Below are 17,900 nucleotides of genomic sequence, written 5' to 3'. Positions count from 1 at the left end.
TGTCTGACTGATTGATTGATGATTGAGACAGTCTCACTGTGTAGTTCAGGCTGGCCTTGAACTTATGCAATCCTCCTGCCTCAGCCTCCGGAGTGCTGGGATTACTGGCATTGTCTGTTTTTTAGTACTAGTTACCTTAGCAGAAGTCTGGAATGTTTGAAATGAAAACAGGCATATATCTTCATACCCCTAACGTATGAGCTCAGTGGTCTAGAAAAACTAGGCAAACTCAAATCAAACCCATTCCATTAACTACCATTTCCAGGAATTTCAAATGTACATGTTTTTGTTAAATTATCAAGAGTATCCATCTGCAAGCTTTCTGCTGTCTTCAAGTGGAATGCAGCAGCAAGGACTGTTTGGGGGTAACTAACTGAAATGCCTTTCCTGTCCTGTCATCTGCTCTCCCCTGCCCATCAAGCCAAACAGGGCAAGCTAAGGAAGATGCAACTGCACAAAGGCAGCTATTATTACAGTGTGGGCTAGAGTAGGGTCACACATCTCTAGGATGGAAGCTTTTGTTTCCAGTCTCACGGTGACACTTTCAAGGCTGTTTCCGCTTGTGTGCAGCGGAGGTGAAAGAAACGGCTGAGAAGGCAGCTAGTGGAGAGCTCCCGGTCCTTCCTTGGCATCCTCAGAGCGGTTCGACTTTGAAGAGTGAGGCTGTACACGGGTCCAGGCCCTTGTTGCAGCCCCCTGCTAGGGGCCCTAAAAATATGGACTGGCAGAGAGCTGTGGAGTTTCACAGAGAGAAAGAAGAGCCAGGAGGAAATGATGTCAAATGGAGGAAAATGGACAACTGTGACCATGACAGTAAGAAACGTGGCAGGCAGCCTGGGCCACAGAGCTTCACCAGTAAGTTCATTTGGGGAAATTTGGTTGGGTGAGCTCTAACAAGTTATCAGCTCTCAAAACTGTGTTAGCCTTCTGGCACATTTCCTTTATTTATTATTTTTATTTATTTATTTATTTTAGCTTTTTGAGACAGAGTCTTGTTATGTAGTTCAGGCTGGCCTTGAGCTCACTATGTACCACAGGCTGGCCTCAAACTCGAAGTGATCCTCCTGCCTCATGGCATATTTCCTTTCCTTGATCGTCTCTCTTCTTTACCTTTTCTGGGAACTTGAATGCCAAGGGAAAGCAGCATACCCTGCACTTACACCCTGCAGCGCTTCCTACATGCATAGATATTCAGAGATTCACAAATTTTTCCATTACTGAAGATCCCTTCATCCAAAGGAAGTAAGGTCCTGTCAAGAAATCAAACCTGGGCCTGGGATTTAGCTCAGTGGTTCTGCCTCCTGCCACTGCAAGCGCAAGGACCCGAGTTTGATCCCTGGTACCAAAAAAAAGAAAGCAAACCTTCCTTACGTAAGGGTGGAGGTAGGCCACCAGTCCCTCCTGCTTGTTTTTTTGCATTATATTCTAGGCTAGAAATAAATCCACTGGGTCTATGCCAGAGAAACGCAGAGACAGTTGACATTTACTGTCCTCAGTTTATAGATTTACAGGTTACAACTGAAGACTGTATTTTCACCTGGTAATTTGCTCTTGATGAGGATAGTGGGATATCATTGAGCTAAAGAAACGGACATCTACAGTTATCATTTATCTTAGGCAGAAAATCTGTTGGCTTAGGTGTTTTGGTTTTTAGAATCTGTTCCTCATCAAGTGTCACTCTTGAATGGGTGGGGACCAGGGTGGATGATCCAAGCCTGTGCTTTGGGCCCAGGCTAAACCGTCTCTGCTCTGTGTGCTGAACCTTGTGCACAGCCACTCTTGGCAGAATGCATATGAATCTCTTTTCTCACACTGCCTTTTGTTTGTTTGGGGTTTTTTTTGTTTTGTTTGTTTGTTTTGAGAGAGGGTCTCACTATGTAGTTCAGACTACCCTGGAATTCATTATGTAGCCCAGGCTGGTGTCGAACTTGAAGCAATCCTCCTGCCTCAGCTTCCTGAGGCTGGGATTTCAGGCGTGAACCACCACACTCAGCTCTCACACTGCCTTTTGTCCCTTTCACGCTCTCCCAATACCACCTGTCTGTGGTATTGTCTCCCAATACCACTAGAGTCTGTGACTCTGGAGTGCATTATAATCATTAAGTATCAGGCACCTGTCCCCCAGGAAATATGAGCAGCCAGAGCCTAGTGAAGCCTTTCAAGCAAGCTCTGATGCATCCATGACCATTGAGAAATTTTACAGTGTAAGTTATATGGCCCAGAGAACCAAATTGAACCAAGGATGTAATAAAGTAGAAATGAGGTGTTTTTATGTGTTATGACACCAATGTAATATCTATAGTAAATATACTAACTGTATAGGACCACAATCATCTAAAGGATAGAGACAGTGATTGGAATGATATGATGTAAAAGTACAATAGTGATAAAATGTAAGGTCTTTTGAAGAAAAGAGTACAGTATTGTATTTAATCACATCACACAAACCTCTCAGAAAGACTGTATTCTTTCTGTCATGTAAGAGCTAGGACATACATTGAACACATCAGCTAGACTGGAGAGGCAGGGCTAGTCAGGGAAGTGGGGAAGGCATGGGGTGGGGGAAGCTAGGGAAATCTGGGTGTGCTGTGAGAGATAAAGGGGAACAGCCCTTCAGTGCACAGGCACTGGGGATCCCTGAAATGTTACTGGAAACCTCTGCAGTAGGCTCCAGTCTCCTACTCTGTATGACGCAGGCCTGAAAAAAAAAACTGAAAGACAGAACTGAGAGAGACAGAAAAAGGGGTGACAGGATGACCAATGCCGGTGCAACCAACAAAGGTGCTGGCCAGTCCAAGCCACTGATTTTTATTAGTAATCAATTCGGGTAAAGGCGAGCTACATGCAAGGGCAGGACTATGTGCAAGGATGCACAGTCATGCATTTTCTATGGAAATTAATGTAAACAAGGCTTATGAAAGACGAGACAAAGCATTCTCAAATTAGGAACAGAATAGACAGGGGAAAAGCAGTCTGGGGACAGGGGCTGGCGAGGCTCACCCGGGAGGGCCTCGCATTCGTGGTGGGGACAGTGAAGGTACCAGTCACCATGAGATTCCTGTGGCTGCTCAGAATCCCCTTCCTGTACAGCCTGGTGAGGGCGTTTTGTGCTTCCAGTGCCAGAGCCCATGATCCTGGGGCCAATGCCTTCCATCCCAGCAATGTGGGCCTGGATAAGCACACGGTGCACAACCCAGAGCATATCATGAAGCATCTTGAAGGTGACATTAACAAACCAGAGGCGACGATGTCCCCACAAGAACTGCAGCTCCATTATTTCAGGTTGCACGACTATGATGGCAATAACTTGGTTGACAGCTTAGAGCTCTCCACAGCCATCACTCACATGCATAAGGAGGATGGAAGTGAGCAGGCACCACTAATGAGCGAAGATGAGCTGATTAGCATAATAGATGGTATTTTGAGAGATGATGACAAGAACAATGATGGATACATCAACTATGCTGAATTTGCAAAATCACCTGTGATAATGTGATGGAATGCTTTTGGTAACACGAAATAACTCATTTGCAACTACTGCTGCAGCATTTTGGTAAAAATCTGTAGCATTTTGTTACATTGGGGTGAGAAAGAAAAAAAATCAAGAGAAATAGAAGAGAAACAGGGCATCCGCAGCAGTCCCTAAGTGCTTTTGTATCTCTCATTGGACAAGGGCTTTAATGAAACAGCCCTTTTAAGGATGTTGACAAATTGGAGCCAAGCACTGAGGAAACCTAACTTTCGAATTCTGCTCGTTTCTTGACTTTGATTCATTCTACCTGGAAAGCAAGACAGAAAGCTTTGGGCCGGGGATTTAGCTCAGTGGTTCCACAGCCTGCCTCGAAAGCACAAGGACCCTAGTTCGATCCCTGGCACCAAAAAAAAAAAAAAGAAAGAAAAGGAAAAAAAGAAAGCTTTGCCAAGGGGGACACGCTTTTCAGTAACAGGGAAGGAAGGGCTGGATTGAGTGCCAGACGTATCACCCGTGGGTCCTGCCTCTTCCAGTGAGTGTGGCTGGTGTTTCCAAAATTCCCATGGCTTAGGTGAGTACCTGCTGGGGCAAGTGGCTATTTATTAGGCTGTGTCAAAGCCACAGCATAAGAATGTTAAGTACTGGGTTTAGCTGACTACAGGTCTAAGATTCTGTATCCTCTGGCATTTTGGAAATGATACACCACTGGCTTAAGTCCTTAACCTTGTTCAGATTTTCAGTATTTTATATAACTACTGCCACATCCTCATACTCTACTTCTTTTCTGTGATCTTCAACCTGGGAGAGATTTTGAATTTAAAAGCATTCTGTCATCAGTAGCACATGTTCTTAGTTTTCTTAATATTTGTATTTCATTCTTATTTCCAGGGGTTTTTTTTTGGTACCAGGGATTGAACTTGGGTCCTTGTGCTTGCGCAGCAGGCGGCAAAACCACTGAGCTAAATCCCCAGCCAACCAGGGTTTCCTTTTTGTGGTTTGGGAATGTGAAGACTTGGTAAGGGAGGTCCAAGTTGTTAGCTGCTCTAGTGTAGATGGGAAGTGGAAAGATCTTCCATCAAACATGGTGATTAAGCTGATTCAAGGTCTTTGCTTTCTCTTTGTGGAGCTGGGTTTGCAACCCGGGGTCATACACACACTAGGCAAGTGCTGCACCACTGCGCAGCACCCCAGCCCTGATCCAAGTTCTCTCTTGAAGGAATATTGTTTAAATTACCTCTTCTAGCCTGAATACATGAATTCTTTCAGAAGAGAGTAGAAAGGGAAGCCTCCAATCTCTTTAACAGTGCGAATCTCAGTAGTATTTGAAAGTGAGAAGAAGCTGCAGATGGGAATTTGGTTTATTGGATATGATAGACACGCTGTAATGGAAAAGCCAGAATGATAGTTGAATGGGAAAAAGAAACTGCATAAAATTTGCTGCAAGATGTATAGAGACTTATTTTCTTTATTAAAGTATTCTTATAAGAAAACATATGTTATTTGTAAAAATGGTTTCCTGTGTCAAGTTTTGTGCAATCAGAGCTGACTTGTAAACTATTCTTGTAATAACTCATTATTTTAAAAGATTTATATAATGAATTCTGGATATATGACCAATAAAACAAAATGACATGCAAAAAAAAAAAGAATAGACAAAAATATGGTTGTAATTAGAACATTGTCCTTCTAGTTAAGAAGGTTTTAGTTGTGGGAATGGAATTTGCGTGCGAGTTACTCTGACCTTGGCATGTAGGCTTTGGTTAGACTCACTTCTATAAACAAGCAAATTATGGGGTTAAGTCTTTACAGCCTGCACTGCTCACAGCCTGCTTTGGGGCATAATCAGTATTGCAGTCTCTAGCACACAGGAAGGGAAAGTTTGTGGCAAAAGTAGTGTCTGAGGAAAGAAGCTACAAAATTTCAGCAAAGGGATGCTGATGGCTGAAGGTGGGAGAACAGAATCAGTTTTCTGGCCCTGTCATAAGCTGGTACTGAATGCAGGAAAATAAGAAGAAAAAGGAGGGGTCAAGTTGAGATGTTCCGTTACTTTTTAATATTTCAGTTTTATTTTTATTCTTGAGATTGCATTGTTATTTTAAATCTCATGCTCCTTCACTTTCCTTGAAACTGTAATACCTGAAGGAGTTGTGAGGTCTGAGCAGCCTCAGCCTCCTCATGTGTGGGCCGATGCCAAAGTGTGGACTTTGGATCATGTCTGTGCCCTGGAGGGATCGGGGGTTGTAAATTGGGTCCTCAGCTTCAGTGGTCTGGGGCCTCTCTTCTCACTTAGAATTTTAGACAGAAAAGTTGTCTCATCCCTACCTGTTCCGCACATGAGAGGCTGAGACTCTGGATGCTCATTCCTCTACACTTATTCCAAGCAGTTCACGACTGCCTCTTCACCACGAAGGTGAGCAGAGGCACACGCACCAACAGACTGGGAGAGCCAGCTCAGTGTTCAGCTGACTGCTGGGTGGTCTTCTATGACCCTCTGATTAACCCTGCATCCAGCTGTAAAGGATTGGTTTACAGTGAACAGCAATTTAAACGTGATTTCCTGCATTATTAATAGGATCAGCCTACACCATCATCATCTTCACCAGAATCTTCTGAGGACAGAACAGATGAATTTTTAACTCCAGATCATGTACATGCCTGACTGAGATTGGCATGTTTATCTGGTATGTACACACAACATTTAGAACCTATCAAGGCACAAATGTTACCTCATGAGGCTGTGAGAATATCCGAGGCCATCCTATTCTGCAAAGCAGTTTTGTGTAACTGATATACTTCGTTTAACAGTCCTGAGGTCCATTGAGTATAATTAAAAGAATAGGCGGTATATGCAAGGCAAGAGCAGTAACTTTAACTTTAGTAACTATGGTAGCACCCTGAGGGGTAAAAGAGCTAGCGGGTAATACCACCATGCTGTGGGCATTACTCATGCCTTGCTCTGAAGCCTCAGCTACTGGGCACAGTAGATGAAGTTTTCAGTGTTTGTGCTGGGTATCCCTACGTGGAGCATGGTGTCCAGTGGTTTCTGTAGGCCCTTCGTCCTTCAGGAGTGTGGAGGTGAACACACTAGACCTTGCTTACAGGCAGCTTGGACACTGGCCAGCATAATAGGCAGGCCCCAAGCTTGCACCATAGCTGACACAGTTTTTTTGCCCCACATACAACAGTCATCAGTGTGGCCAAGTGCCTGTGTCCACCCCTGGAACTTTTTCTAGTCATCTCATCTTGGCCAGGGTATCTGCTTCATCATTTCTGGAGGATGCTAAAGGGTTATGACCAGTGACATGATACTCTTACATTTTTGATGGCTCAAGCCTACAAATCATCTGAAATGGCTTGGCCCGAGATGGGGGGGTGCATGACTGTCCAGTCATTCAAGTATCATGTGGTGAGCTGTAATTAGCCCCCTGCATATTACCCAGCTGTCAGTACAAATTTTGAGTGGGGATGGCAATATCTTACTTACTTTTCTCAATGCTGAGACAAAATACGTAACACCTAAAGTTAAAGGAGGAAAGGCTTATTTTGGCTCACAAGGTTGTCGAAGTTTCACTCCATGATCGGCTGGTTCCAAAGCAGGGGGCCATCACAGAGGAGAAAAAACAGTTCACACCATGGAAGGCAGAAGGCAGGAGGGAATGAAAGAAGCAAGCAGCAAGCGACAGCAACAGGCCTCTTTCTGTCCCTTATATTCTATCCAGGCTACGCACTCTTAAGGCAGATAGCACTCACACTGAGGGTGGGCCTTCCCATTACCTACACCCAAAAGTATGCCAAACCAATCAGTGGACTAATTTAGTAATCACACACCCTTCATCCCAGCATCACACACTTCATCCTAGCATCACACACTCTAGATCCAGCTACCTCTGAAAAGCCCCATCCATGACCACATGAGGCTTTGGGGGGACATCTAGATACAAGGCATAACAGCTAATGTGCTGTTACCAACCATACAGTGTCTAGTTTGGCCCATTGGCTGCTCTGTCTTGTTCCTGTGTCAAATCTTATGATGTCAATCAAAGGCTACACTGCCACAGCTGTCTAAACAGCCAGTTGCCCGTGGTTTGAGCCATCAGTGTATGAGGTATCTTCTGGGATAGGGGCTCACCACTCCCTACAGGGGCTTGCCTCTGGCTCTATCCCTTTGGGTTGCTCATGGCCATCCTAGCTTCCTATGTGAGGGGCTGAATTAATGAAGTGACTACTATGGTGGCCAGCCTATGGAAGACAGAGACTAGGAGGTGGGGCTGTTATAACCACATTGTGTCACAGACACCGCAGATAAAGAGGGGAAAGGGGCAAACAGGGATGCCCACGAAGGTCACACATACACAGTTGTGGGTAGACCTATTGGGGGCAAGAGTCAGTCAGGCCAGATCAACAAGAAGCTGAACCTGTTAAAGTTACAGATTGCTAGGCCCGGGGATTCAGCTCAGTGGTTTCGCCGCCTGCTGCGCAAGCATAAGGACCAGAGTTCGATCCCTGGTACCAAAAAAAAAAAAAAAAAAGAAAGTTACAGATTGCTGTTGGGGCCATAGCATTAAGGGAGTGGCAACTTCTGTATATCCCTAAGGAATATAAAGTGTATATCTCCAATATAGATACCTCCTAGGAGCTGAGATACTTCAGCACCCACTGGGTGCCATGGGCTGCTGTTGCTTCATTTTCTGTATCACTGTTGGACGGGCCTTCTTGCATGGAATTGGCTCAATATCTTCAGTATTTGAGTTCATGCCTGTGAACTCTGTTATCTCACCAGCGTCCACTCCTGGACACAATTTATGAGCAACACCTATCTCTTATCTCAACTCCCTCATGCAGGTGTCTCATCTTAACTAGGCTTCTGTCTCAGCCCTAAAGCTAGTAAGAAACGCCTGCCCCATCATGTCAGCAATAGCATGAGCACTCTTCTCCAGGTCTCTTCCAAAGCATGCAAGGCTTTCTCTAACAAAACAAGTGTCCCATCCGCCTCCTTTCAGGCCTGAGGGGGGCGGGGTCCACACTGAGAGGAGGCTCGCCACTGAGTATCACATACTCGCTGGGGGAGCTGAGGGCTCCACACCAGGCTGTAGCAAATCCTGCTCACTGTGCCAATTGTTCTGCCACCAGCCCAGGCTAGGAAGGTTCACCTGAGCTTAGGGTAACCCAAAGAAAAGACATGGAGCTGTGGGAATGTGTAACATACCCTTAATATCTCAGCAGCATGGGGAGCAACCCTGGAAAGTCCCACACTTTTGTATATGATATTATACCAAGTGACCATGTTGTTAAAAAGTTATATAACACAGACTACTTGTTTCCATATTTACTGCGCATGTGTGGGTTACATAATATACGTTGACTCACTAGCAAGTGGAAGGTCTAGGCAGAAAGCCTGAGTCTGGCCATCTTGGGTACCCTAACCACACATGTAATTTCCAATTGTTTCCACTGCTGAAAACTCAGAGCAGTTTCAATTATTATATATTTTTTTTCCATGGGCAGACTAGGACATTAAGAACTCTTTTTTGTTGTTTTTTTGTTTTGGAACCAGGGATCGAACTCCGGTCCTTGTGCTTGCACAGCAGGCGGTGAAACCACTGAGCTAAATCCCCAGCCCTAAGAACTCTTTAATAGGGCTGGGGATTTAGCTCAGTGGTTCCGCCGCCTGCCTTGCAAGCACAAGGACTGGAGTTCGATCCCCAGTACCAAAAAAAAAAAGAACTCTTTAATAAAAATATAAATATACACACATTCACATATATGTATACACATATGTAACATTTAACATGGAGAAAAGTGCACAAATCGTAAGTGTGTAGCTCATGAACCTTCACAAACCAATCACAGTTACATAGCCAGCACCCAGGTCAAGAGACATTACAAGTCTTACAAAAAAACCCCCTTGTGCTCCTCCCAGTCACTGCCTTTCTACAAAAGGAACTTTTTTTTTGAACTATTGTTTTTACTTCTCACCTCACAGACTAGTTTTTCATAATGGGCTGTTTTTTTAACCTTCTTTGACTTTTCTGATAAAGCTCCCAAGAATCAAAACAGATTTGTTGGAAGAGTCAGGTAAGTAGGAGGTAATAGTATAAAGAAAACTCACAAAATTCCTCTTCATAATGGGAGGTAGAGTGGGGGGATTGTTGTTGAGGGGGACGTACAGCACAAATCAGTACTTATTGTTTGTGAAACAAGTTTGTTCTTTTTCTGTAAGAGGTACAGGGGCCCCATGAATATAGTCCTTATGAAGATTTTCAAGGTTTAAGAACATCAAGTGGGCTAGGGATATATCTCAGTGGTAAAGCACGTGCCTAGTCATGTTCAAGGCCCTTGGTTTGATTCCCAGCATCAGAAAAAAAAATTGTCCCTCAACTTTTTGGTATGTCTGACCTCAGTGAACCTCCTTCCTTCATTCCTTTCTTCTTTCCTTTTTCCCTCCATTCCCCCCTCCTTTCCTTTTGTAGACCTCAGGTCCCATAGAGGAGAACTTTGAAGAAACACAAGGTGCATTTGCTCAACTGCAAGGCTATGGAAAGCCCTAGGACAGACTCCTTTGAGAATCTCTTGGCTTCACTTTCTGTTGGATCACAGATAAATTTAGGGCTGGCAGGGTCCTTAGAGATCACCTTGTCTCACCCTTTCATTTACAGGTGAGAAAGTTGAGGCTCAGTGGTCTCCCCTCATTAGAATGAAGCCCCAAGCCCTTTCTCACCAGCTTCATGATATTGACATGTCATGTTATGTATACTCCCATGTATTTTGGGTTTTTTTTTTTTTGAAATGGGGATTGAACTCAGGACCTTGCACTTTCAAGGCAGGAGTCCTCGGAGCCACTGAGCTAAATCCCTGGCCCCTCCCACATATTTTGTATAGTATACATTGTAGTAGTCGCTGTTTGCTTTTTTCTCTCTTGTCTCACTAGGCTTTAGGCTTCTTGGTGGCATACAGCAGATGTAGTTATCTTTGCTAAGCAACCAGAATTTGGCCAAGCCGGAGAGCTAGTTATTCATACAACAAAAACTAGAACTTAGTTTCTATGTCCTTCTCTGCTCCGGAAGCCAGAGTTTCACGGTCATTTTCTTTGCTTGCTTAGCATTTTAGCACAGAGTTAACAGCAGCCAATAGTGCAGATTCAACTTAATGCTGCTCAGCCCCTTGAGAGGCCTTGGGTTCTGTGTAACTTAGCAGGAGCTTTCCATTATGTGACAATACTGGACCAGCAGCCAGGGCTGTGGCACAAGGCAAGATAGAAGTGCTCTAGGTTGTCTAGGTTGCTGAGGCATTTTAACACTTGTGTACTTTTGCTCTTTTCAGGTATGCACCCACATTTTTATTAAAGCATAGATGTTCTCAGTCATATCTCAACCCTCTGAACTCAGATGCAGGAGGTTCTGAACTTACTCCCTTGCTTCCAGTGCACACTCCAGCTTCCAACTCTAACATCATTCAGTCCCCTGTCGGAGTTAGGAGCATTTTAAGAATCTGCAAGCTTTGAGATGAACAGTTACACTCTCAGGCTGTGTGCTAAAAGTCTCCAGGGTCTTGGAGCACTCACCCTTTCCCACAGAGGCTCTATCCATGGTCGCTCTCTGTGGGCTTGGGGTGAACATGGGCGCCTTACTTGGGTGTGGAGGAGGTTGACTGGGATGGAGGGGTGGTAACGTAGATAGGTCAGAAACCCAGGGCCAGTCCCATGCAAACATTTGAAGTAGGCGAAAGCCTTGCATTTCTACTTTGTGTCCCAGCCCCCTCCAGGGCTCTGGTATATATTCTCTTCCGCAGCCAGAGCTGTAACCGGTACAGTGGATGCAGGCTGGGTTCCGAGCCCTGTTGTTCCACTGACTTTCTGCACAGCCTTGGGCAGTCACAGTCACTTCATCCCAGGGCAGGCGGCAGAACCACTGAGCTAAATCCCAGGCCCCTATTTGGAATCTTTAGTGAACGAACGCTCTTGGTTTTAACGCCCTCTAGTGTCTGTTGACAGAAATTGGGTCAGTTTGCCTTCTTGAAAAGATAAAGCAACGTTTGTTTCCAGAAATAACTGTGTGGTTATAACGGAAAGGCTAGTGAATGACTTGATTGTATTCTGAGTGTCAGAATATAGTCCTGTCCTCTGAGCAAGGAAAATAAACTTTCAGAGCAAAAACCTCCTCCAGAGCATTCAGTCCAAACCCAATTAGGGAAGCACTTTTTAATCCAGATTATTTCTCATTCTAGAGCAGACCAAGGAAAATCTTGGGGATGAAATAGTAATCTGGCTTAGTAAAAATTAAAGAAAATAATTTTCTTTTTTATTTCAATCAAGGAAAAGTTCCAAATAAGGGAAATCCTTGGAAAGAACACTGAGATTTTCACCAGGTCACAGTTCCAACCAGTACAAAGGTATGGGCTTTTATAACTTATTCGCAGTTTCACTCAGAAACAATGTTAAATGGGAGAATGCTGCATATTTATATATTGCCTGTCTTCAAATGTACTAGCCACTGTCATAAAAATTAGCTTTGGGCAGCCTAACTTGGTTAGGACTTTTTCAGGAGAATTTGAAAGGAAGTGAAAAGGAGTCATTTACCTGTACTGAAGTCCTGACTTTGTTTTTTTTTTTTTTTTTTTGGTACCAGGGATTGAACTCAGGATCTTGTGCTTGCGAGGCAGGTGCCAGAACCACTGAGCTAAATCCCTGGCCCTGAAGTCCTGACTTTGACATGTGAATTTTTTTTTTTTGAGACAAATTTCTTACTGTGCAGTTCAGGCTGGCCTTAAACTCATTATGTAGCTGAGGCTGGCCTCTGACTTGCAGTGATCCTCCTGCCTCAGCCTCCCAAGTGCTAGGATTACAGGGATGCACCACCTCACCCGGCCCTAACATATGATCTTGATCACAGGTCTTTGCCCCTCTATTCTATTTCTGCATCTGTAAAATAAGGATAAGAACCCTTACTGAGCATTTTGACATAGGAATTATAATAATGTAACTTCTGGGCATTTATCTCAGAGAAAGGAAGACTAATTCACACAAAAGACCATACCTGAATTTTTTTTTTTTTTTTTTTTTTTTGGTACCGGGGATTGCACTCAGGTCCTTGCGCTTGCGCAGCAGGCAGCAAAACCACTGAGCCAAATCCCCAGCCCCAATACCTGAATATTTATAGCAAATTTGTTTCTAATTGCCTCCAACCTGAAACCCAGACTCCCTTAACCATGTGAATGGTTAAACAGACTGGTATATGGAACATCCTTACCATGGAGCAGTACTCAGAAGCAAAGAAGAATGAACTACTGATACATATAATACCTAGAAGAATCTCCAGAGAATTATGTTTAGTGGGAAAAGCAATCCCCAGAACTTATTTAGTGTATGATTCCTTTTATTAGCATTCTTGAAAATGATAAAATTATAGAAATAAAGAACAGATGAATGTAGGCTGGCTATAGATGTGTAACATGAGGGGACTAGTGGTAGTGGAAAGGGTCTGTATCTTGTCTGTATCAATATCAATATTGTGGTGGTGATATTGTATAGATTTGCAAGATGTTACTACTGGGAGAAACTAGGTAAGTCGTATTTATTTCCAACTACATATGAACCTATAATTATCTCAAAATAAAAGTTTAGTTAATAAAGCCCTAATAGATGTAAAATGTATCCAGGACAATAACACTGAATTCACTTTCCCTTTTTTGGCCTTAATTTCCTTAACTATAGTAATTATAGCTAGTATTCCTAAATATCTAGTAAATGCCAGACACTAAACTGTCTAATCCACATAACAACAGTTTGAGATATTACAGTTATCTCTAATTTTGCCAATAAAAAAAGCACAGTTCAGACAGTTGGAATATTTTTTCTAAGGTTATACAGCCATTTAGGATAGAGTATATATTGAAACCTCCCCAAATTTTAATGGTTTTACCCCACATCCCTAGCCTTCTTCCCAGCCTCAGATGGAGTCTTACTAAATTACTAAGTTGCCCAAGCTTGACTCAAACTTTCTATCCTCCTGCCTCAGTCTCCCAGTAACTGGGATTATGGAGGAGTGCCATTGGGCCTGGCTGACAGTTTACTTCTTGATCATGCTCTGTGTTCACAGCTCATGGTTAGCTAGGAATGGTCTGTACTATATTCTCTCAAGGAATCTGGCTGAGGGAGCCTCCATCTTTTTTTAGCTCCCTTGATTGGTGAGGCAGGGAAAGAAAAGTAACCTGGTGGGTTGTGCTCTGGCTTTTAAAGTTTCTAGGCAGAAGTGACTCACCACTTTTATTCATATTTCATTGGTTAAAATTAGTCACATGACAATTTATATAAATCGAGAGGGCCAAAGAGGGAACAAATATTTTTGGTGAAAAGAATTAATAAAGTTACAAGTCAACCCAAAACCTACATTCTTTGTCTTGGTACGGGGATCAAATGCAGGACCTTGTGCTTTCGAGGCAGGCAGGATGCCACTGAGCTAAATCCCTGGCCTACATTCTTTCTTTTATATCATTGGCTTCACAGGATTATTGCAGGGATTAAAAATATGAAAATTTATGGAAGGATTTAACATGGGATCTGGTGTATAGTTAGTATTCCATGAGTATTGAAATTGAATCTTAAATATTACTTCAATTTTTTTTTTCTGGTACCAGGGATCAAACTCAAGACCTTGTGCTTGCCAGACAGGTGTGGCACCACTGAGCTAAATCCCCGGCCCTTGAATCTTAAATATTGGTGAAAGTAGAAATGTGTCAAATTTGTTTTCGAAATATAGCACTTTGGCATACTCAGGCCTTTGAACTAAAGGAAACTTAGAAGGTCTCAAAAGCAAAATGAAGACCTAAAGGTAACCTGGCCATTTTCTGGTACAAGCCTCTCTTGGTCTTCTCTGGGACTCTGTACCAGGAAGCTGTCTCACAGTTGCTAAAGCCTCAAGGCTGTGCCCCTTGCTCCAGCATCCACCTCCAGTGATGTTCCTGTGCCCCACTGGTTTTCTTGGGAACTTGTTCACTGTCAGTCACTGGCTGATTTTAGGGCTGCGCTGGCCCTTGGAGAGCATTTATTCAGTCTCCAGAAAGGAGCTGAGCCCCAGATATGACAGTTAGTAGCAGAGCCAGAACCAGAACCCACCTGTATTAGTCACTTTCCTCATTGCTGGGACAAAATACCTAACACCCACAACTTTAGGAAGGAGAGGTTTATTTTGATTCATGTTTCAGTCCAATGTCAGCTTGCTCCATGGCAGGAGAGCAGGGCAGAAGAGTGTGGCCCAGGCGAGCAGCTCAGGGCTTGGTGGTCAGGAAGCAGAGTCAAGGAAGGGGCTGGGAAGAGAGATACACCCGTCCAGGCCACACCCAGAGTGACAGAGTCCTTTGACCAGGCCCTACCTCCTAAGAAAGTCAGCTACAATGTCCCCATAATCCAATCACTGTCCAAACACATGAGGCTCCAGGGGCCCATTTTAGATCCAACCTACAATACCACACTTTTTACTTCCGAGCTTAGTGCCCTTCCCACTGCTTCTCACACTGCCCGGATAAACTGGTTCCTTCTATCAAGTTAGTGCACTTCACAGCCAAAGTATTTTTCTTACTTTATCACAGTACTGAATATGAACAAAAGAGACATTAAAAGAGCCACCAAAGGAACTGAAAGAAAAAGACATGTAGGGGAGCCGGGGATTGAACTCAGGACCTTGTGCTTGCGAGGCAGGCGCAGTGCCACTGAGCTAAATCCCTGGTACCAAAAAAAAAAAAAAAGACATGTAAGGGTACCAAAGAGTAGCCTAAGAGTGCTTGTGTAATGTCTTGATTTTATGGACATAGTATTTTCCTGTTTATAAGAACCAGCATTCTTTCCATTTTTATGTATGAACTTAATATATTTTCCTTCATTCACCAAAAAGTTATTTATTACATGATTTATAACAATGAATAATTTCTTGTAATCAAGGAAATACAGTGATGATAGTTTATACTTGATGTGGAATATATACATTTTCCACATAAATATTTTCATCTAGGGAAATAGATTTTAGCTGCCAGGATATATATATATATATATACACACACACACACACACACACACACACACACACACACACATATTATATATATTAGAGATAATATATAATATATATTTAAAATAATATGTATATATGTATATATTATATGCAAATATAACTATATGTATATATACATATATGTATGTATTTGGCATCTCCTCTTTTTAGACATTCTCTAATACTGCATTCTCTTTAAGATATTCTGTAATATATGCTAATTCTGAGCTATTGCCAAAGATTCTTTTCAAGAGTATAGTTTAAGAGTTCAAGAATATATTGTTCAATTTTTCTAACTTCTCACAGTTACTGTATATTTTCATTCCTTAGATCATTGACAGACATTCAAGATCTGTCTAGTATCTCCTATGAACCAGATGGCTCTTTTTTTTTTTTTAATTAACCTCAACCCTTTATTTCCATACATAAAAATAACTTGAAGGGATCTATGAACCTAAATATGAAAGCCTAAAAGTACAAAACTTTAAGAAGAAATTATAAGGGAAAATATTTATGAATTTAGGGTAGGCAAGAACTACCTAGGATATAAAAAACATGATGTATAAAAGAAAAAAATTGATAAATGAGATTCCATCAAAATTTAGAACTTTAAACGACATCATTAAAATGAAAAGTAGTCCTTAAACAGACCATATTTACAATGCATATAACCTATGACCAGAATATATAAAGAACTCTTACAGCTCATTAATAGACAACCCAATTAAAAAGTAGACATAAGAAGATGATAAATAGCCAGTACAGCACAAGGAAAGGTGTGCAACTCTAGAATCAGAAAAATACTAATTAGTACAATAAAAAGATTGAATTATACACTCATTAGGGAGATGAAGTTCAAAGTTTTAAAACTTTTAAAGTTTTGTCATGACTTTTTCTTTTTGTTGGATTCTCCCCCTTTGCGTTTAATTTGTCACACCCAACGGATTCATTCTACTGGGCTTCCTGGGGTTGTGATCCTCATTGTCTTTTCCTAGGATATTGTCTAAAATTTTTTGGAGTGCTGGTTTGGTATTCATGAAGTTCCTGAGGTGCTCTTTATCATGAAAGTATCTTATTCCTCCATCAATTTTGAAAGATAGTTTTGCAGGGTACATCAGTCTGGGTTGGAGGCTGTTTTCCTTTAGGGCTTGAAATATATCACTCCAGGTTCTTCTTGCCTTGAGGGTTTGCATTGAGACGTCTGCTGTGATTCTGATGGGCTTTCCTTTGTATGTGATTTGTTTCTTTTCTCTCACTGCTTGTAGAATTTTGTTCTTCTGTTGTATTTCTGGAATCCTAACTATTATATGCCCATGTGTAGATTTTTTTTGATCAAGGCTAGCTGGAGTCCTCTATGCCTCACTTATCTGTATGTCAAGTTCTTTCCCCCTCCTTGGGAAGTCTTCTGCCATCACTTCTGTGAAGAGTTTTTTTATGTCATCTGCACTCTCTCTTCTTTCTTCATTGACTCCAGTCAGTCTTATGTTATTCTTCTTTGCATCGTCTAGCAGCTGCTGGATTGATTTCTTGTGTTCCCTTACAATTTTAAAGCAATTTTTCTTTTCCTGGTCACTAACTGCAATCTTATCTTCTGTATCTGAAATTCTGTCTTCACCTTGTCTCATTCTGCTACATAGACTTTCATTGGAGTTTTTAATCTCCTGGAAATCTGTTTGGATCTGTTTTATGGATTCCATTTGTTTCCTATGTTTGGATTCCATCATGTTCCTCAGCTCCTCTGTTTTTTTATCTGTGTCTTCTCTAGATTTATTAATCATGTCTTGCACCATGAGCAAAATCTTTGCTGTTATCTGAGCAATTATTTCTGATTTCATTTTTCCCAGATCCTCTTTTGTTGCCAGTTCAGGGAGTCCAGGTGGTTGAGTATTAGAGTGTTCCATCCCGTTTCCCTTTGGGGTTGCTGTAGGTGATCTGGAAGTCTGTTTTTGAGGCTTGTTTACGTGTCTTCTCATTTCCACGGGGGTGGGGGTTGCTTCTGGTGCCCTCGAGACTCACCTTCTTTGCCCTAGGAGCATGGAATGGCAGTGGGGGAGCTTCCTTCCGGGTGCTGGGACCGGCTCACCTTCTCTGCCCTAGGAGCCCCCCAGATGGCTCTTTTAAGGAAACCTCATGTGAAACACCCCAAGTAAGCCATGCACCTACTAGTGTCAGCACTCTGCTTGGCCCAGGTAGCCATGCACAGGGAGGAGAAGTATTTTGGGAGAGGAACTCACAACCCCTGCCCTCTGGCTCTCAGAAGCCAGACCAGAGATCACACCTGATGAGTTTTCTACCAGAGCAAAAGTGTTTCCTTAGGAGCAGAGTTGAAGAGGACAATCCCATGAGAGGTCATATAGGGCTACTTGAGGTGGTGATGGTGGTGATGA

At 42.6% G+C, this 17,900-nt stretch overlaps 1 protein-coding gene and 1 pseudogene across 8 annotated transcripts in view; both read left to right on the top strand.

The window, feature by feature from the left end:
- The window catches only part of LOC110346853 (inactive serine/threonine-protein kinase TEX14-like), a 49,349-nt gene that overhangs the window by 16,697 nt on the left and 14,752 nt on the right, over positions 1-17,900 (top strand). For 4 of the 8 annotated variants that reach the window (XM_087191420.1, XM_087191421.1, XM_087191423.1 and 1 more), the window contains exons 3-5: positions 571-855; positions 6,045-6,153; positions 11,784-11,860. The exons of 1 other annotated variant lie outside the window; for it this stretch is intronic. In XM_087191420.1, the coding sequence (XP_087047546.1) occupies positions 571-855; positions 6,045-6,085 (326 nt within the window). In that variant the 3' untranslated portion in view covers positions 6,086-6,153; positions 11,784-11,860. The remainder of the gene's footprint in view (positions 1-570; positions 856-6,044; positions 6,154-11,783; positions 11,861-17,900) is intronic. 3 more of the 8 variants (XR_015443139.1, XR_015443138.1, XM_087191424.1) reach the window with 2 other exon arrangements.
- On the top strand, positions 871-5,121 carry LOC147823747 (multiple coagulation factor deficiency protein 2 homolog pseudogene; annotated as a pseudogene).

Source organism: Heterocephalus glaber, unplaced genomic scaffold (assembly GCF_053883595.1).
Source record: "Heterocephalus glaber isolate CG9 unplaced genomic scaffold, H.glaber_assembly_v1.0 deba00001564, whole genome shotgun sequence".
NCBI lineage: Eukaryota > Metazoa > Chordata > Mammalia > Rodentia > Bathyergidae > Heterocephalus > Heterocephalus glaber.
The sequence above is the reverse complement of the archived record's forward strand: the minus strand, read 5'-3'. Positions and strand labels throughout refer to the sequence as shown.